Here is a 21,358-nt window from a genome sequence, read left to right on the forward strand (position 1 = left end):
GCTGACCTGCCGACCTTCCAGTCTGCAGTTCAGTGTCTTAACCACTAGTGAGAATCTGTAGCTGAATGAATGAATTCATTAATTATGGTCACAGACCAGCAAAATCAATGTAAAACATAAAACACAGTTAAAAGTAGCACAAGAACAAAATACAATTTGTGAGGTTCTTTCTCTCAAGAAAATAACATCAATTCTTTCTAGTTTGCATTGAAATCATAAAAAAAACCTGGCAACCCTTCCAGTAACCCAAGAAGACACATCCCTTAACCAAATGGATACCAAAGTGGTGGAGCTACTTCCTAAGAAGGCTGTTAATAGTGGGGAAATTAGCTTTTCTCTGCATTCCCTATAGAGATCACAATGTAAGAGAACATGTTCAACCGATTCTGTTACTCCAGCACCACAGAAACATATCTGTTCACTAACCAGGATCTTACTAAATTGTCTGTTTAATAATGCCGATGGCAGCACATTAAAACGGGCAAGAGTAAATGCTCTTCTATGCTTTGGAATGGTTAATGTATACAGATTTGGAGCTGCAGTGATTTCATAATTATTTAAATTATTGTATTTAGTATAGAGTAATGGAGATCAGGTTTTATTTGCAACAGTTCTCATATACTGTAGATCTAAGTCTATTAGGGTGCAATCCTATCTAGATAGGCGGCCGCCTCCAAACTTGGAGGCAACAGCTTATCCTAAGAAAGGCAGGAGAAGCACGGGGGATATAATTCCCTCTGTGCCTCTCCTGCCCTGCTTTTTCTGCTAGACAGCCGTTTTCAGCTGTCTAGCCACAGGGGGGCGGGGGGAGCGGGACAGGAGGCTGCTGTATGACACATAGGATGTGTCATACAGGCAGATCCGTTCTCCCTACCCTGGAACTCCCCCAGCCCCACCCCTTTTCTGCCGCTCCGTGCTCCTGTTCCGAGCACGGAGGATGGGGCTTCTCCATGCTGCCTCATGGGGGGAGGAGGTCAGTTTTCCGGGAACTGACTTCGGAGCCTGGAAAACAGCATACCCTATGGTCGACTAGCTGCTGTCTAGCTGCCATAGGATTGCTCCCTTAGCCTTTGAACAAGAAAATGGGCCTTCTCAGGCCCATCATAGCCCACAACTTCCGCAGAGACGCCTTGCCTATGTAATTTCTTCTCTATTGCTCTCTTCCAGCAGGTAACATAGGAATCTGAGAGCAGTAAGGAGAGATAGCTACCAGGAACTGCTAAAAAATGTAAACGTAACCAACCACTTAAAGGCATCAACCCATATCTTGCATTCAACTGATCAGATACCCACTTCCAGATAGACTGCTGCATTCCCCACACAAGAAGGAAGGCCCAATAGCTTCCTAAGAAATATAGACTGGACCCTTTCCATTTGGGAATTAAATCCCAAAATCCAAATAGGAATACCATAAGTGAGTTGGGCCAGGGCTTTGTAAATTTGAATTGCAGAGGGCATAAATTGGCCACCTTGCAGAAATAAAAATTCATCTAAGGTTTGCTGAATCAGTTGCCTGCTTAGGTTGTTTGGAGGAGAATCCAGTGCTCTATATTTGTATGCCTAAGTATTTTATATGAAAGACTTGCTTGATGGTATTACCATTTAAAGTCCATTTATACTGTTTATGGGCTTTTGAGAACACTAAAACTTTAGACTTGCTTTAATTAATAGTCAAACATTTCTCAGAGCAATAAGTCCCAAATGCAGACAATAAATAAGCGATTTAACCCACTTCTGGAAAGTGACAGCATTACAGCATCATCAGCATACAAAAGTAGAGGTATCTTAGTTTAGGACAGTTTGGGAGCATGGGAATCAACATTACAGAGATAAGAGGCCAAATCATTTAAAAATAAATTGAAAAGAAAAGGGGCAAAAATACAACCCTGTCTTACGCCCCTTGTAACAGAGATTGTATTAGAAACTTGTCCCTGCTGCCCACATCTAACTTGACTAGAAGTCTGATCATACAAACATCTAATGAGGAACAGTAGGGGCTTGTGTAATTATAGAACGTTTGTGTAATTTAGACCATAGCAATTCCCTCGAGACCAAATCAAAGGCAGACTTAAGATCAATAAAAGCAGCGAAAAGCTTCCCACCAGGAATTGAGGTATATTTCTCTACCAAGTGAGCTAACACAAAACAATGATATAAAGTTGAACGGCAAGAAGAAATTTTACAATCATTAAAAATATGATGAACGGTATTTTAGAAAAGGGGGAGGTACCAGAAACATGGGAAAACAGCATATGTAACATTAATACCTAAAAAAAGACAGGATTCAACCTCGACAAAAAACTATAGACCAATCTCATTATTCAACAATGACTATAAGATATTTGCAACAATTTTGGCAGAAGGCTCAAGAAAATATTGCAGGAGTTTGTATATGAGGACCAAAGTGGTTTCCTATCAAGGAGACAGATGAGAGATAATGTAAGAATGGTCTTACATGTGGTGGAATATTTGGAAAAACACATCCAGAAAAACAAGCAGCTCTGATCTTTTTAGATGCAGAGAAAGCATTTGATAATCTCAACTGGAAATTTTTAATTAAGACTTTAGAAGAATTGGACTTTGGGGAAAACTTTATAAAAATGGGTGAAATCGGTATATACCGATCAAAAGGCTCAAATAATTATAAATGGGGACTTGACTAAACCTTGTGAGTTACAAAGAGGAAAAAGTCAAGGTTGTCACCGCTACTGTTTATATTGGTTTTAGAATTATTGAACAGAGACATAAGACAAGATGATTGAATTACAGGAATAAAGATTAAAAAGGAGAAATATAAACTGAGGGCTTTTGCAGATGACTTGGTGTTTATGTTGGAAGAACCTTTAGGGAATTGAAATTTTAATGAAAAAATTAAAAGAATTTGGAGCAGTGTTCAAAGTCAATAAACAGAAAACAATTTTTTTAACAAAGAATATGAATGTTGGAGAAAAAAAAGTTGATGGATAAGACTGGCTTCCAAATTGAAAAGAAAGTAAAACATTTGGGAGTCATTTTGACAAATATGAATTGTATGCTTTTTCAAAATAACTATGTTAAAGTGTGGAATGAAATTAAACAAGACCTATCAAAATGGGAAAAATTACAACTATCATTTTTGGGAAGAATTGCAACGATTAAAATGAATGTATTACCTAGAATGTTATTTTTGTTTCAAATGATACCCATTATTACATCGGATTTACCTTTTAAGCAGTGGCAGAGAGATATAACAAAGTTTATATGGCAAGCAAAAAAAAACAAGAGTTAAAATAAAATTTTTACAAGATGCAAAGGAAAGAGATGGCTTGGGATTACCAGATTTTCTGCCTGCTGCTTGATGTGGATGAAGGAATGGGTGACCTTGAAAAATAGAAGACTTTTAGAATTAGAAGGACATGAATTGAGATATGGGTGGCATGGTTATTTGTGGTATGATAAAACAAAAGTGAATGTAGATTTTAATAATCATTACATAAGACGGACTGTATTAAGAATTTGGAATAAATATAAATTAAGGTTTTATCAAAAAACACCACATTGGATATCATCACAAGAAGCCATGCATAGAAGAGAATTTGATAGCATGCATAAATGGATAAGATATAATGATTTACTGGAACTGTCACAAGGCGAATATAAGTTAAACTCAAGGGAAATCTTATTGGAAGAAGGTCATGTCCGCCAATGGTTTTCATATTTGCAAATTAAAGGTTTAAAATAGATGAGAAAAATTGTGGATTTGAACAAACAGAATCTGAGTTTGAAACAGCGCTGTGTACAAATGATGAACATGTTATTGCTAAACTGTATAAATTACTGTTACGGTATGAGACAGAGGATGAGCAAGTAAAAGATTGTATGATAAAATGGGCACAAAATGTTGGTCATAACATATTAATGGAAGAGTGGGAAAGTATGTGGGGAAAAGATCTAAAATTTACTTTATGTACAAATCTTAAAGAGATTTTTTATAAGATGAGTATAGATGATATATGTCACCATTTAAACTATCTAAAATGTACAAGGGTATTTCTGGAAAATGTTGGAAATGTAAAGATCAGGATGGAACATTTTATCATTTATGGTGGACTTGTAAAAAAGCTAAAATATTTTGAAAACGAATACAGTCTTTAGTTCAAAGAATATTAAAGACTACTATAAAATTAAAGCCAGAAACTTTTTTATTGGGACTAACAGATAAACACGTAAAAGAGAAGGGGGAACCCTCTTTCGCTACATGACAACGGCTACAAGGTTACTGTATGCACAAAAGAATGAAACAATAGCAACTGTGAACGAGTGGATCATGAAAACGTGGAGCTGGCAGAGATGGCAAAACTTACGATTATAATTAAAGAAAGGTCAACAACTAAATTTATGTTAGATTGGAAATCTTTTATAGAATTTGTACAAGAAATAGAGAAAAACTATATCTATGTATGTGGATTTTGAACTTTGAGATGGTTAGTTCTTTTGTTGTTGTTGTTAAAAATTAGGAGAGAAATGATATAATGTCTGTGAACAATGTATGATATACAACTAAGATAAGTAGAGAATAATAATAAGCATTTGTTGTGTAAGGGGAGCCAAAGGTAGGTATCTTACAATCTTAAGAGATATTTTAGTGTATGTGTATTGTGTGTTTATGTTGTTGTTGTTTTTTCTTTCTTTAAAAAAATAAAAAAAATAAAGTTGAATGGCCAGCTTTAAACCCAATCTGTTCCTCACCTATTATACTATTATCCTCCATCCAAGTTAATACCTTACGTTTTAAATACCTCTCATATAGTTTACCAATAACTGAGAAGAGACTGATGGGATGGTAATTACCTGGATTCATCCTGTCACCCTTCTTAAAAAGAGGGACTATAATGGCTTTACTCCAAATATTGGGGATCTTTCCAGCACTAAGGGGAAGAAGAAATTCCTGGATGAATCTTTAATTAATTGTAGAGCTGTTTGCAACGAGGTACGTTTTGGGTGGAAACCCACATCATCCGATGCTCTGCATGTGCTGTGCAGTATTAGCCTCATTAGCAGAGTTGGGTTTATGTCACAGTAAACATGCCCAAACAGGACTGGACTAAACTGAGGTGCACCTTGAACACCCTGTGGAAATTTCCCTAGCACAAGATGGGGCAGAATCTAGTCACTAGCCCTTACTGGTATAAAAGAATTACAAAAGCTTGTTCACACATACATTGTTGGCAGAGATAATTATAGTGAATGATCTAAGAACATTTGTTTGTGTATTTGTAGTGTAGAGATTAAAGAACAACAACTATCATCAATGGTTTTATATTTTTAACTATAATACATGTGATAAGACCAAAGGTGCATTTAAAAGTAAACCATTATTAATGGCCTTGGGATCTGTGAAAATCTGTTGTAGATTATTTGGGTTTGGTATGAAGTCAAGTTACAATTGGATGTGCCATTATCCAAAGGAATTTTTCTGGTGGTGGATCCTCATCCGACCCGTATTTTTATGAGCGAAGAGCCATCTGGGCCAAAAGGAAGAAATGGCTCACCAAGCAGGTTCTTGTGTCCACATGCTGGAATTGCCAATGGCCACTGGTGACCAGAACCTGGCACTTGCCTTTGGCCTATGCTTCCCTGTGGGCTCTAATGCTTCCATGCTTTACTGAAAGTGCCCCCCCCCCCCCGGCTGCAACCTGAAGTGATATTAATCATTGGCTAACCTCACCTGATGCCTTAACACAGGTGCCTTTCTGAGAATCACCTCTCTTGAGAAGTGAAAGGGAATCTAGGATAGGATGGCTTCTCACACATCGCCAGAAAAGAGGGTACGGATCTGCATAAAATGTGCATATGCTCATTTATATGGACAGATGCAAATTTAGAAATATTTACTATACTTGAAGGAAAAATACAATACATCTCACCCTAGTGAGGAAGACTGTGACAACTGACCGGGTGAGCTGTGCACCCGTGCTCTCCAGGTGCTGCCAGTGGGCACCTTTGAGGCCCCTGCTGCGCTCTCCTGTCTTAGCAGACTGGGACCAGGCAGCCCTTCAAATAGAGGCCTGTCCTCTGTGAAGAGGGGCACATGGCCACTCTCACCCAGGCATGTCAGCTGGGCTCTTCGTCGAGGAGTGTCAACCAGCTCCCAACCCCCGTTAGCCCCACCGTGCAGCTACTACCACAGGCTGAATCTGCCTGGCACAGGAACACGTCTCTGGACTCCTTGGAAGTCACTTAGCAATTGCCATAGGCCTCCAAGCCTGGGCCACTTGCCCACTGGCTGCATTGGAAGCCTTCCTGGTAGGGCCTTCATCAGAAGCTGATTCCCGCCACTACTGATTCCCGCCACTGTGATTCTCCCCAGCTGCAGGCTTTGGATTAAATGCAGCAGTGCCCAGCCCCCATCTGCCAGTGCAAGGCCACCACCGCTGTGGAGTGGAAAACATCTGGAGTTGGTTCATGTGACAAGGTCTCAAGAATGGCTTCCTGAAAATGAAGTTCTCATTTACACTCAACAGCGTTGGCTCTGCGTATCATTTGTCAGGGAGCACATTGCCCCTTGGGCCTTAGTATGGATGAACCGAACATGTACAGGTCACTCTACTTTCCACATTTGCACAGCGCCAATCTCACACGTGCTTTCTTGCCTCGATCCCACTGTGCTCAATGGGGCTGACTCCCAAGCCTTAATGTTTGACACGCCTTTGAATAAGGACATTCCCAGACCCCGGCCTGGCTGTCTCCACAGCGGGACAACGTGCACCTTGCTGCAGATTGTTAAAGTGCGCAATAACGAGATACAAGGAGAAGAAACATCTAAAATGCCATTGTTCTTTACTCTGCTTCTTTTCAGTGGCACAAAGTACAGTACAAAACCCGTAAGATACCTGTAAAAACAAATCCCCCACCCCCTACCCTGTAGAATGAACACTTCTCATCAAGGAGAACTGCTGATGGGCTTTGAGAACCACTTGCTTCTGAAATCACTCCCTCCCCTCCCGATCCACCCTGCATGATACCTTGTGCCACCCCACCCTCACCCCCAGCATTTTGGCATCCCTCCCCAAAACTTCAGGGCATTCACCAGCAGGCACCACCCCTCCATTTTGGAGCTATTTGTCATGATCTAAGCCCAATCCTGCGCATGTTAAACTTTACTTGGAAGTAACCCATTGGCATTTACGCTCCACTACGTGTGCCTGGGATTGCAGCCTTATTAGTGACCCTTCCTATCGCTGACCAAGAAATATTCAGTTAAATTAATGGATGGGTAGATTGAGTGATCCCTTACTTTGATGAAGAGGAGAGCTGGTCAGAAGCAGGTACCGTGAGTTGGGCTTGAGAAGAGTTCCCCAAGCATTTTCTTCCAGCACCTGAAGCTCCAAAGAAACCCTAAGAGAGCTACAGAAGGCAAGAGGGGGCAAAGTCTAGGGCTAGGTCATAAAACCAGCAGGCGCCTCATCTTGTGTGTTGGCTTGTCTGAAACACACCAGGAATGTACTAGGTGGAATACAGATTTTGCTAGCAGACTGGCTGGTGCACAGGAGGCCCAGCGCAGATCAGTTTGATACATCACTCTTCATCAGCATATCCATGCGCCTACATTTGTTTCAGTTTCAGCTTTGAAAGGCAAGGACAAACTGGGCGTTGTTTCACTCCTGATGAATTATGTTTGCATATTCCTTTATGGCTGGGAGGGGCGGGGGGAGAGACATAATATATTGGTGATAATTAATTGTGTGATAAGAAGGTATGAAAGACTAAGATGGAATATAGATTTGAGTATTAGGTTTCGTGCCAGCCTGGAGGCTTCTTTGCGCAGTGTATTTGTACACTGAAGATGCTTTAAAAGTGCACCTAAAATATAAAGTATGGATGTGCCAAACAGGTGAATCGTATGTGACAATGGCAAACCCAGTTTTCCTGCTGCATAATGTGTGAAGTTGTCCTGGAGGAGTGTGGGGGTTGGGGGGCTTGACAGGATAAATTCTCCTCAAGGGTCTGTTCCTTAAAATTTTGGGGTTAGGCTGTTTACCACCCAATCAGACATTACCTTTTCAGCTGTTTTGTAGAGCTCAGCTACAGTGCTGGCAGGAGCAAATGATTGTTCAGTCTGTGGATATTTAAATTAATTGACACAAACAAAGAGAAAACAGGCACACCTGGCCAAGAGGCATCACCCTTACTGGCTTTTGCTCCGCTCACTGCCCTCTATACAAAGTGACCTTTTTCGCACAACACAGCAGCCCACCATGGCTTAATTTACCCACAGGGGTTGTTATATCCAGGGGTGCCATTTTTGCATGGCACCCATGGGTGCCTGGTTTGTCATGTCATGTGAACCCAGCTGGCAGGAGTTGTTTGAGGATTAGACAACCCTCAAATAATCCATGGCTTGTTTTAGGGTTATCTGAGGGTTGTTTAATCCTCAAACAAACCCTGCTGCCCAGGTTCGGATGACATAACAAACCATGGCAACTCCCCACCGGTGGTTGAATATTCAAAATGACCACCTACACATGCTGCAACCCACCATGGCATCTCAGGGACTATAGTTTTCAGAGCCCCCCTCCCAAAGCTGTAGACAATGCTATGACTGCAGGAGGGGGACTCCAAAATCTGATCCCTCCCTCCCCCTTGCAGCTGCCATGGAAAGAACCGTGGCGCCTGCTTTCTGAAGTCCCAAAAGAATTTCAGGGTCTGAAAGTGTTTGTTCCAGTGGGTGGGGAGGAGAGAGGCTGGGATCTGCAGTATCCTACAGCCTCTCCATCCCCATCCCCATCAGTGCACCTCCTCTAGTCGAGCTCAGAGCCCCGTCTAGAAGACAAAGAAACAACAGACAATGGAGAGAAAAACATCAAATCCGTCGCTCCTCCTGCCCTGCTGGCAGCAGCCCAGCAGGGCACTGGATACTCGGACATCTCCGAGTTCAGATGCTTCTGTCTAATGGGAGAGCAACCCATAAGACTGTGCCCTAAAAGATGTCAAAACAAACATCTATGCTAGAGAAGCTGTGGCAGTAAGGCACGTACACGTGGCGGAATTGTCCAAAGGCAAAAGATTATTAGGAACTCATTTTTAAGATAAGGATGATGATTTATTACCTTTCTAAACTGCCCAATATCCAAAGCTCTCTGGGCAGTTTCCAAACCTAAAAAATACAATATAAAAATACTATTCACAAAACAATTTTAAACACTGAACAATAAAAAATCCCAGGACCATTTAATCCCAGGACCTTATCATATGCTGTCAAATGCCTGGGAGGAGAGGAAATTCTTAACGGAAAAGATGCCAATGTTGGTGCCAGGCAGAGCTTAGTGGGGAGACCATTCCAGAATTGCCCCCCCCCCCCGAGAAGGTCCTCTCCCTCTGAACCTCCCTTGGAGGAGGAACCTGGAGGAAGGCCTCATATGATGATCAATATCATCATATGAGGCCCTCCTCATATGATGATATTGATCAGGAATCATACTGATCAATATCAGTAGCACTGATTACAAAATAACAAGTCGATATAGATCCTAAAATTGCATTACTTGGTATACTTCAGAGGACAAAACCAGATTTGCTGCATAAGGGCCTAATAATTTTCCTAGTGGTTGCAGCAAGACTGGTGTTTGCTGAGCTGTGGAAGGATTGCACTGCAATAAATGTGGAAATTCAGTATCAAAAGGTGTGGTATCCAGCCCTAGCTCAGAACCTGACAAACGAAATGAGACTGATAAAAAAACACAGAGAAAGCCAAACACCTTCTTCATGGTTCTGCAAGCTTTTCTCATATAAGCAACAGAAAAAGGCTACCACCTACATTTGTAAACTTACAGACAAACTGTTAAGATGTATGGTGATGAAAGATGAAAGATTATGGAAGTAGAAAGTGCAGAGAAGGTGTGTTAAGGACAATCATCTTATGATATCATCCTGTAATAGGTAATTTTTATTTGCTGGAATGCTTATTGAAGTATATATATATATATATATGATAAAAAGATGGTTGTCACAAAGGACAATGATGCTGTGCCTTAAAGAGCTGCAAGACAGGCAGAAATAATCAGGTGAAGCTTTCCCCATCACTGCATCTTTTTGCCATGGAAAGCTTTACCTGTTGATGTTAGTCCACCATGCAGCTTTCAAAGACACATAGGGTCTTCTACAAGGCAAACATTCCAACATAGACTGTAGTCCAGTTTTCACAGCACAGTCTGTGCCTGGACTGTACCACTTCAAGCTGCAGGTGACGACTTGTGTGACTGTGAAATCTTGCCCATAAAAATCTAGCATGTCACGGAGATGGCTAGGTGAGGGATCCTTCTCCCTGACATGGTAGTAGGGAATGTTTTTGTATAGAGAAGTGGTCTTTCTGGAACAGCATAGGTTCAGGTATAGGTTGATTGCATTAGTGGGATGTAAAATAAAGTGTCCTTATTGCAGTAGTGAAAAAGGCAACTTAAAAATGTTGGCTCTGTAACAGTTTCCAGAGAGGCAACACTGTTAGTCTCTTGGAGCAAAAACAATGAAAGAGTTTTATGGCACCTTAAAGTCTTTCTATGTGAGGCTTTTATTGTGTGCTTGTGATTCCTAACTCACAGTACTTTGTGGTTCCTTTATATGAAGTTGTCATCCACCAGGCCTTCTCCCATGCTTTGTGACCATTATTGGGTTTTTTTCCTAATGAGGAAAACCTGGTATTAAAAATGGCAGAATGAGTCTGTCATGCAACTGTGCAATTCCACTATACCACAGCACCATCTAGTGGTTGTATAATGAAACATATAGAAAGGCAGAGAAGAAAGCCTGGGGGCGGGGGAGCCTGTGCAAAGGAGCCGTCCTTAATCCCCTAAAGAATTCATAAGCAGTAATCCCCTAAAGAATTCATAAGCAGAAGTCTTGGTAAAGGTGTGGGATAACAGCCGCATGTAGAAGCACCTTTAAAGGCTAACAGATTTAGCATGGCATACATTTTTGTGGACTACATTTGTTAGTATAAAGACTTAATTTGTTAGCCTAAGGCACCACAAGACTATTTTTTAATATATATGTGTGTAATCCCTTCCAAATTCCAAGCACGCAAGGAACAGAACATGCATGCAAGACTAAATAAGAAAAAAGTTTTCTCCCTAAAGCTAAGAACGGAAATAGAGAGGGCACCTTTTTTTAAACCCTCCCCCTTTAGCCATTGTCTCCAAAATGCAGTCCAAGAAAGGGTTTTTAATCACCCCGCTTGCAGGTGTTAATTTGCTTACTGATGCCAGGATGTTGTAGTCTGTTTTCCCCCTAACAAATTTTCTGGGGTAAAATAAAAGACAGAAAAAGCAGTGGGAAAACAGCGGAGGGTTATGAGCAGAAGGTGCCGCACGCCTCCGTGAATGACGCTGGGGGACGGAGCCATAAAAGCCTCTTCCGGAGCACCGGCTTTATCATACTCGTCCCATGTAATTCTTGCACTTCTCCTTGATGCTTGTGCGCACGCACCCCCCCCCCCGCGGAGGATGACACCCCACGCATTCGAAGAAGCTGGTGCTGGGCCACACGGCTTCTGTGGGAGGGAAGGGGCCGAGTCAGCCCACCAGACCAGGGCTGCCAAACCTCTTCCCTTCCAGAGCAGCTCTTGGGGGCCACATTCGGGGGGGGCAGGGCCTAAGGCAAAAAGGGGCGGGGCCAACCCCACCCCACCCCACCCCACCCCACCCCACCCCACCGAGTATCGCGGCTGACCGCTCCCCCGCCGGAGCGCGGCCTCGGGCAGGCTTCTCAACCTTCTGGGGATGGGGGACAGCTGCGCAAAGGCCGGGGAGGCCCCACGTGACTGGAGGCTAGGGCCAGGGGGCGTGGCCCTCGGGGAGCCTCCCGGGGGCCGAATTCGGCCCCCGGCCTGCGGCGCCCCACCCCTGACTGGGCCTCGCGCAGCGGCTTTGCCCGGTCCGCAGCAGGGCGGGGGGCGAGGGCGCCCGCGCAACACCGGCCGCGCCGCCTCCCAGCCGATCAGGGGCTCGGCAGGAGAAGCGGCCTTCGCCAAGCCGCCTCCGCGCAGCGCGGCGGGTGTCAGCGGCGCCGCTCTCAGAGCGCGCGCGGCGGCGACGTCACCGCCCGCGCCGGACTCCTCCCGCTCCCGAAAACGGGGCCGCGACAAGGCCGCGCGCTCCGCTCCGGGAGGGGCGGGGCGGGGCGCGGCGGGGCGGGGCCCGGGCGGCCGCGGGCAGCCAATGGGCGGCCGCGCCCCCTCGCGCGACGTCGCGTTGGCCCGGCGACGCGGACGTCGTGCGCAGCGGCCCCTGACGGACTGTTTTTTTGCGCGCGCGGCCTCGAAGCGAGCCGGGATGGAGAAGGCGGCGGCGGGCCCCGGCAGCCCCGGCGCCTCGGCCGTGCCCGGTTTCCTGGCCAAGCTTTGGGCCCTCGTGGAGGATTCTGGGAGCGACGGCGTGATCTCGTGGAGCCGGGTGAGGGCGCATGCGCAGCGCCGCCGCGCCCCTCCTCGGCCTGGCTGCCTCTGGCTGGGAGGAGGGCAGCTCCGAGCAGCGGCTCATGCAGCGGGGCAACAGGCAGCCTCCCCCGGAGCCAGGCCTTAGGCGGGTGCCTCTGTATCGGAAGAGCCCTTGGATGCCCCAGTCGCACCCAGGGCAGCACTTCTTCCCCCCACCTCGATGGGGCAGGAGGCCGCTTGTAGCAGTGACTCACGCAGTGATACAGCGGGCAACCTCCTCTGTGGCGTTAGCTTAGTTTAGCTCAGTATGTTTACAGTGCGGGGGTGGGCCGAAGGTAGCTCTCCAGAGGGCTTGGGTTTCAGTCCCCAGACGCTCCCTGCCAGGATGGTCAATAGCCAGAAATGCTGGGAGTTGAAGTCCAAAACATGTGGAGGCCTGCTTTCTGTTCCTCCCTGACTGACTCTGCGGGGCTTCAGATGGGAGTCTTCCCCAACTGAACTTTGAGATGCTGGGGGTTGAATCTGGGGTCGTGTGCATGCAAGGTAGGTGTTCTGCCACTGAGCTCTGCCCCCTCCCCAAAGAAAATAGGAAGCTCCTTATACTGTTGAGTCTGGGTCCTTCTGGTTCAGCAGCACTGCTTGGCAACAGACTTCTGGAGTTTCAGCCGGAAGTCTCCCCTAACTCTACTCGGAGTTGCTGGGGATTGAACCAGTGGCTGGCTGCATGTGCTTTCCCAATGAGCTAGTGCTGTTCTTTGGGCTCATAGGAGTCCTTTCAGCACAGTTCTATGCATGTCTACTCAGAAGTAAGTTCCACGCATTTAGGGTTGTTGCTCTAATTCATTTTACTTCTTTCAGTCTACTAACAGTTTTCTTGCACTTCTGTAATGTGGGCAGTAACCTGATGCATACGTCTTTCAGTCAAAGAATGCATAAGTATATCCAGTATGTGTATGTGCCCATGCATGTTCATGTGCAGGCATAAATGTGTTGCAAAAGTAGTTTGTGTATGGCACGTTGTGCTTGGGTGTGTCTATTCTGCTCTCTTACTACTTGATAAAGGAAATTAGGTGCATTTCCTTTACAATTTTGAAGTGAGGTTTTTGTTTTTTGTTTTTTTGCAGTAGTAAGCAAGCCAAATACCACTTCCATGGGGTCCAGTGGCATGCCAAAGGTGGTTTGAAATACTATTATTATTATTATTATTATAGAAAGTGCATATTTTTATGATCTCCCAAGACACATTTTTGTGCTTAGCAGATCTTAAGCTGGCAATAGTTTGTATAATCCTGCTCCTTACATAGTACAGTTTTTAAAGAAGTTGTGATGCACAAGTTGGTTGATTCCATTCTCAAGTCTGGCAGATGGGGCTGTGCCACCTAAAACAGCTGCCATTGTCAGATAAGTGGGTGCTAGCTGACTACACACCAGAAAGCTGTCCATACAGTGAGATAATAGGTATCATGCCGGTGAAGCAGATATAGTCAGGCAATGCCTTTATTAAGACCAATCAGCCAAAAATGCACAAGATTGTGGGCAAATTTTCAGGATCTCCACATCATTTCATCAGGCAATAAGTTATGAAAAGCAGGATAAAATCCAGTTATTAGTCAGATTTCTCTACACCCTACAACCTTCTCTACAGATGAAATGCACAGTTCCTTGGTAGATTTCATTTTTTCAGAAATGGGTAAACCTGTCATTACTTGTCTATCCAACCATCTTAGGTATAACTTGAAATCTGTATGACACCTAGCAGAGGCTATCCGCTGCAAGTCTGTGTCTCTGCCTCTATTCCATATTAAGGCTCTGACAAAGCAGACTTCATGACTTGAATCCCCCCCCCCCCCCTGCTTTTCATAACATCTTGCCTGGAGATCGCAAATGCTTATCCACAACTTTGTGCATTTTGGTTGCTCCTAATGAAGGTATTGCCTGACTCTGGATTTTGGATTTTTTCTTATGGACCAACATGACTTAAGTTTTACGTCTAAATACTGTATTTCCCTTTTCCTCTAATTATTTTCAGTGCTGCTTTTTGTATGCCTGTTGGGTATTCAAGCTTTGTTTATCTGTCCTAAAATGATGTGTGCATATGAAGTCAATTCACAAAAGTATCTCTTGTGGATGTCTGTAAAACTAGTTAGAACTTGCTAAAAGCTTCACAATTGAATCACGATTTTCCTGTCCTGTTTTCGTTGGATCATTCTGTGTGGTTAGAATGCCACGAGCTTCTTGCTTTAGGATTGCGGAATTATAAACAGAAATAACTTTTATTAGTCTGCTATGGCTTTAGATTTCCCTTGGAAGAAGAGGTTTTATAAGAATGTGCAGGGTTGTTTTTGATTATACCAGCATTGTATTTACTGGGAATACTTCTTGCTGAGCATTGCATGCAGATCTGGGCTTGTCATCCTGAGATAATGCTGATTATGTCTAATCCCATTTGGTTTTTAATCCTTGTTGCATTATAAGAGAGGCGGTCACCTGTGGCTGATGAATAGAGTCAATGTGACGTCTGTATTGTTCAGCTCAGTTTCATGTTCAGTTTGCTCACAATCTTGGACATAACTTTAAAAGGTTAAATTTAATATTTATCTCTCTCTAATATCTGAATTGGTATTTTTGTACCTCTCGCCGTATCTGTGGAATTATTCAAGTGTTTATAGCAATGACGTTCTTGACTAAGGAGTCGTTGAATCTGGTGCTGCCTGGGCTTTGTGCAGGAGCCTTCTAGTGGACCAAAGTCCTAAATGCTATGAGATTGTCATCTTTCCTTGTAGGATTCTTCCCCCATCCACCCCTTAACATGGGGGACTTCCAGATGAGGCTTTTCTCATGCAACCACCCTGCTTCTTTCATAAGATTCTATGGGGTTCCAGACAACATCATCTTCTCCTTATGACCCTCCCTTGTTTTCTCACCACTTCGATCTTTTTGCTTTCCACAAAAAATCTGTTAAGGAAGAAAAGATAGAATAAGCTGCACAAGGATTTTTGATTGGTAGCGCCAGAGGCCCCCCTGTCTGGAGAACTGATGGTCCATTCCACCTGTATGTGAATGTAGATTCCTGAACGGTTGCTGAGACACTTCTTGCTGTACTGCAACACTGAAGTATATCTCTGCTTCTGCTCCCAGGTGGCCTGTCCTCCATGTGATCCATACATCTATTTTTTGTTGCACACCCCTGATTTACAGCCATGTTTCCCAGACCGGTGTATAGTTTGGTTTTGTAGTAGTAAAATCGGGGGCACACTTCACTCTTATGCTCAGGAAGGTGCATATATATTTTTTGATCTGCTCTTTGCAGAAAGTAGGTATCCTCTGTGCAGCTGTAGGACTGGGATTGTGCAGTGAATGTTGCATCCTACCATCTAGCCTTGCCCAGTCAGTCAGGCTGACCCTTTGGGGGGGCAGGAGTGGCAGCAGGAAGCTGCCTTTGGAAGAAACTCTCTCTTGTTACGATTTTGCTTCTTAATGTTTGTTTAGTCATTAAGTCGTGTCCAACTCTTTGTGACCCCATGGACCACAGCATGCCAGGCCCTCCTGTCCTCCGCTCTCTCCCGGAGTGTGCTCAGGTTCATATTCATTGCATCGGTGATGCTATCTAACCATCTCATCCTCTGCTGTCCCCTTCTCCTTTTGCCTTCAATCTTTCCTAACATCAGGGTCCTTTCCAGGGAGTTTTCTCTTCACGTTAGGTGGCCAAAATATTTGAGCTTCTGCTTCAGTATCTGTCCTTCCAATGAGCACTCAGGGTTGATTTCCTTCAGGATGGACTGATCTGACCTCCTTGCAGTCCAGGGGACTCGTAAGAGTCTTCTCCAGCACCACAGTTCGAAAAAATCAATTCTTCGGCGCTCAGCCTTTTCTATAGTCCAGCTCTCACAGCCATACATTACTACTGGGAAAACCATAGATTTGATTATATGGACCTTTGTTGGCAAGGTGATGTCTCTGCTTCTTACTATGCTGTCTAGGTTTGCCATAGCTTTCCTCCCAAGGAGCAAGCGTCTTTTAATTTCATGGCTACAGTCACCGTCTGCGGTGATCTTGGAGCCCAAGAAAATAAAATCTGTCACTGCTTCCATTTCTTCCCCTTCCATATGCCAGGAAGTGATGGGGCCAGATGCCATGATCATCGATTTTTTGATGTTAAGTTTCAAACCAGCTTTTGCACTCTCCACTTTCACCCTCAACAAGACACTCTTTAGATCTTCTTCGCTTTCTGCCATTAGGGTGGTATCATCTGCGTATCTGAGGTTGCTGATAATTCTCCCGGCAATCTTAACTCTGACCTGTGATGCATCCAACCCGGCGTTTCTCATGATGTACTCTGCATATAAGTTAAATAAAGCAGGGCGACGATATACAGCCTTGTCGTACTCCTTTCCCAATTTTGAACCAATCGGTTGTTCCATCTCTGGTTCTTTCTGTTGCTTTTTGGCCCTCGTACAGGTTTCTCAGGAGACAGGTAAGGTGGTCTGGTACTCCCATCTCTTTCAGAATTTGCCAGAGTTTGTTGTGATCCACACAATCAAAGGCTTTAGCGTAGTCAATGAAGCAGAAATAGATGTTTTTCTGGAATTCTCTTGCTTTCTCCATGATCCAGTGAATGTTGGCGATTTGATCTCTAGTTCCTCTGCCTCTTTGAAACCCCGCTTGTACTTCTGGTAGTTCTCGGTTCACATACTGCTGAAGCCTAGCTTGTAGGATTTTGAGCATCACCTTGCTGGCATGTGAAATGAGCCCAATTGTACGGTAGTTTGAACACTCTTTGGCATTGCCCTTCTTTGGAATTGGAATGCAAACTGACCTTTTCCAGTCTTGTGGCCACTGTTGAATGTTCCAAATGTGTTGGCATATTGAATGCAGCACTTTAACAGCATCATCTTTTAGGATCTTAAATAGCTCAGCTGGAATACTGTCATCTCTGCTAGCTTTGTTGTTAGTAATGCTTCCTAAGGCCCACTTGACTTCACTCTCTAGGATGTCTGGCTCAAGTTCAGTGACTGCACTATCATGGCTATCGGGGACATTCAGATCTTTCCTGTATAGTTCTTCTGTGTATTCTTGCCACCTCTTCTTAATCTCATCTGCTTCTGTTAGGTCCCTGCCTTCTTTGTCCTTTATCATGCCCGTCTTTGCACAAAGTGTTCCCTTGAGATCTCTGATTTTCTTGAAAAGATCTCTAGTCTTTCCCATTCTGTTGTTTTCCTCGATTTCTTTGCATTGTTCATTTAAGAAGGCCTTCTTGTCTCTCCTTGCTATTCTGGGGAACTCTGCATTCAGTTGGATATATCTTCCCCTTTCTCCCTTGCTTTTCGCTTCCCTTCTTTCCTCAGCTACTTGTAAAGCCTCCTCAGACAGCCACTGTTACCCCGGTGATTTCTTGACTTCCTACTTTAGCATTCCAATCCCCTATGATGCAAAGGACATCTTTTTTTGGTGTTAGTTCTAGAAGGTGTTGTAGGTCTTCATAGAACCGATCAACCTCTGCTTCTTCGCCCTCAGTGGTTGGGCTTGAATTACTGTGATGTTGAATGGTTTGCCTTAGATTTGTACTGAGACCATTCTATCGTTTTTGAGGTTGTACCCCAGTACTGCTTTTCCCACCCTTTTATTGACTTGTGAGTGCTACTCCATTTCTTCTAAGGGATTTTTGCCCACAGTAGTAGATATAATGGTCACCTGAATTAAATTCGCCCATGCTTGTCCATTTTAGTTCGCTGATTCCCAAGATGTCGATGTTCAATCTTGCCATCTCATGTTTGACCACCTCCAGCTTACCTTGATTCATTGATCTGACATTCCAGGTTTCTAAACAATATTGTTCTTTACAGCATTCGATTTTCTTTTCAGCTCCAGACACATCCACAGCTGAGTGAGTGTCCTTTCGGCTTTGGCCCAGCCGCTTCACTCTTTCTGGCGCTACTTGGAAATACCCTCTGCTCTTCCCCAGTAGTATATTGGACACCTTCCGACCTGAGGGGCTCATCTTCCGGCATCATCTCTTTTAGCCTTGTGATACGTTCCATGGGGTTTTCTTGGCAAGAATACTGGAGTGGGTTGCCATTTCCTTCTCCAGTGGACCACATTTTGTCATAACTCTCCACCATGACCTGTCCATCTTGGGTGGCCCTGCACAGCATAGCTTATGGCTTCACTGAGTTACGCAAGCCCCTTCGCCACAACAAGGCAGTGATCCATGAAGGGGGTCATAATATTCCCCTTAGCCAAATGCTTGGAAGCCCCTAACGAGTGAGATATGAGAGTACTGTACTGAATCTGCACTGACATTTCCCATGCCTCATGCTAATCATGCTAATGCTTGTGTTTCTTTAATAAAGCTTCCACCACCTTTTTCCTGTTCTGAAAATGAGCTTGTGGCTGTGAGACTTTCAGGAGAGCAGGTGCTGCACCACCTACAATCAAGTACTGTAGAACAGTGGTCAGTTTATGTAGTTGCAGTCTTCTAGATAAAAGAAATGGGATGGAATTAAGATTCTGGGCATGCCTTACTCACTTTTTCAGTTGGTTACAACTCTGGAAATATGTTCACAGAAGTTACTAGCCTATAAATGTGTGTGCAAGGCAGCTTGCACCCATGTGCCTCTGAAATACCATTTGTAAAGCTTCCTTCTCTGCTGGCCTAAAGGTGATTCTGACTAGCCACAGGCAACTAGCTGAGTAGCTATTTACAAGCTTAGATGACTATCCACCCTAGCTAAATTGGAGTTCTTTAGGAGTATCCCTCTCAAAGCAGCAACATAAGGACTATCATAAGATGATTATTTAGCTGCTTTCCAATCTCATTCGTCTCACTGAGAGAACTGGTTTTTTCACCAGTCTTGTGTGTCTATCAGTTCTGTGGCAGAATTTAGAATAACTAAATTCTGAATGTTTGTTATTTTTTCTTATCCTGTTTACTGTGCTGCTATTTTCTGTTCTGTTTTATATTTTTACAGTAAGCTTGCTATGTAGGACTTTCTATTCTTATTTGGGCAGAGTTCCTTCTACTCTTAAGAGAACAGATGTCATTGACAGATTATTTTTAGCCATGATGGCATGTTTCGTTTGTTTGTTTATTTGTTTAAACCCTTTTTATTTAGATTTCAAATGTTTTTTGCTCCGCACACCTGCTTTTCCTAAAATAGCACTTTCTGTTTACAATACTTTTATTATTGTATCTCTTCCTTTAAAAAATTGCTCCTTTAAAGAGACTTTCTTTTTTGAAGTACTACGGTTTTTGGTTTTTGGTTTTTTTTTAAAAAAAACCTTTTACTTCTTGCAAGGGGACCAAATTCACCGGCGTGATTGACACTGCTATGCAGTGATTCTCTGACACATACAGTCATGTGAAAAAGAAAGTACACCCTCTTTGAGTTCTATGGTTTTACGTATCAGGGCATAATAAAAATAATCTGGCCCTTAGCAGGTCTTAAAATTAGGTAAATACAACCTCAGATGAACAACAACATCTGACATATTACACCGTGTCATCATTTATTTTACAGAAATAAAGCCAACATGGAGAAGCCATGTGTGAAAAACTAAGTACACCTTATGATTCAGTAGCTTGTAGAACCACCTTTAGCAGCAATAACTTGAAGTAATCGTTTTCTGTATGACTTTATCAGTCTCTCACATCATTGTGGAGGAATTTTGGCCCACTCTTCTTTACAACATTGCTTCAGTTCATTGAGGTTTGCAGGCATTTGTTTATGCACAGCTCTCTTAAGGTCCCGCCACAGCATTTCAATCTGGTTGAGGTCTGGACTTTGACTGGGCCATTGCAACACCTTGATTTTTTTCTTTTTCAGCCATTCTGTTGTAGATTTGCTGGTGTGCTTGGGATCATTGTCCTGTTGCATGACCCAATTTCGGCCAAGCTTTAGCTGTCGGACAGGTGGCCTCACATTTGACTCTAAAATACTTTGGTATACAGAGGAGGTCATGGTTGACTCAACGACTGCAAGGTGCCCAGGTCCTGTGGCTGCAAAACAAGCCCAAATCATCACCCCTCCACCACTGTGCTTGACAGTTGGTATGAGATGTTTGTGCTGGTATGCTGTGTTTGGTTTTCACCAAACATGGCGCTGTGCATTATGGCCAGACATCTCCACTTTGGTCTCGTCTGTCCAAAGGACATTGTTCCAGAAGTCTTGTGACTTGTTCAGATGCAACTTTGCAAACCTAAGCCATGCTGCCATGTTCTTTTTAGAGAGAAGAGGCTTTCTCCTGGCAGCCCTTCCAAACAAACCATACTTGTTCAGTCTTTTTCTAATTGTACTGTCATGAGCTTTAACATTTAACATGCTAACTGAGGCCTGTAGAGTCTGAGATGTAACTCTTGGATGTTATGCAATTTCTATGAGCATTGCACGGTCTGCCCTTGGGGTTGGAATTTGCTGGGACGTCCACTCCTGGGAAGATTGGTGACTGTCTTGAATGTTTTCCACTTGTGAATAATCTTCCTCACTGTAGAAACTTCCTCACAAACAACTTTAAATTGTTTGGAAATGGCCTTATAACCCTTCCCAGATTGATGGGCAGCAACAATTGCTTCTCTAAGATCATTGCTGATGTCTTTACTCATTGGCATTATGTTAATACACACCTGAATGCTCGAGACCAGCAAACTCCTGAGACTTCGGCTTTTATAGACGTGGTCACACTTGCTGATGATCAATTAATCAAGGGCATTTGATTAGCAGCACCTGGCTGCTACTTAGCTTCTTCATACCTATGGAAGTAGTAAGGGTGTACTTAGTTTTTCACACATAGCTTCTCCATGTAGGCTTTATTTCTGTAAAAGAAATAATGACACGGTGTAATATTTCAGGTGTTGTTGTTCATCTGAGGTTGTATTTACCTAATTTTAAGACCTGCTAAGGGCCAGATTATTTTTATTATGCCCTGATACGTAAAACCATAGAACTCAAAGAG

General features: G+C 43.7%; 2 protein-coding genes across 5 annotated transcripts in view; one reads left to right on the forward strand and one right to left on the reverse strand.

The window, feature by feature from the left end:
- Nucleotides 1-7,616, reverse strand: part of HEPH (hephaestin) — a 65,451-nt gene extending 57,835 nt beyond the window's left edge. The window contains exon 1 of the mRNA XM_084813370.1: nt 7,277-7,616. The gene's annotated coding sequence lies outside the window, so the exon portion shown is untranslated. The remainder of the gene's footprint in view (nt 1-7,276) is intronic.
- Nucleotides 7,617-12,237: 4,621 nt separating this feature from the next.
- Nucleotides 12,238-21,358, forward strand: part of LOC146338664 (heat shock factor protein 3-like) — a 46,747-nt gene continuing 37,626 nt past the window's right edge. For 3 of the 4 annotated variants that reach the window (XM_084814240.1, XM_084814242.1, XM_084814239.1), the window contains exon 1: nt 12,238-12,425. In XM_084814240.1, coding sequence (XP_084670366.1) covers nt 12,306-12,425 — 120 coding nt within the window. In that variant the 5' untranslated portion in view covers nt 12,238-12,305. Of the gene's footprint in view, nt 12,426-18,759; nt 18,861-21,358 lie in introns of those variants that run through there. The other variant, XM_084814241.1, reaches the window with a different exon arrangement.

This window comes from Heloderma suspectum, chromosome 9, assembly GCF_057233095.1.
Source record: "Heloderma suspectum isolate Gila_16-S chromosome 9, 16-S_ref, whole genome shotgun sequence".
Taxonomy (NCBI): Eukaryota; Metazoa; Chordata; class Lepidosauria; order Squamata; family Helodermatidae; genus Heloderma; species Heloderma suspectum.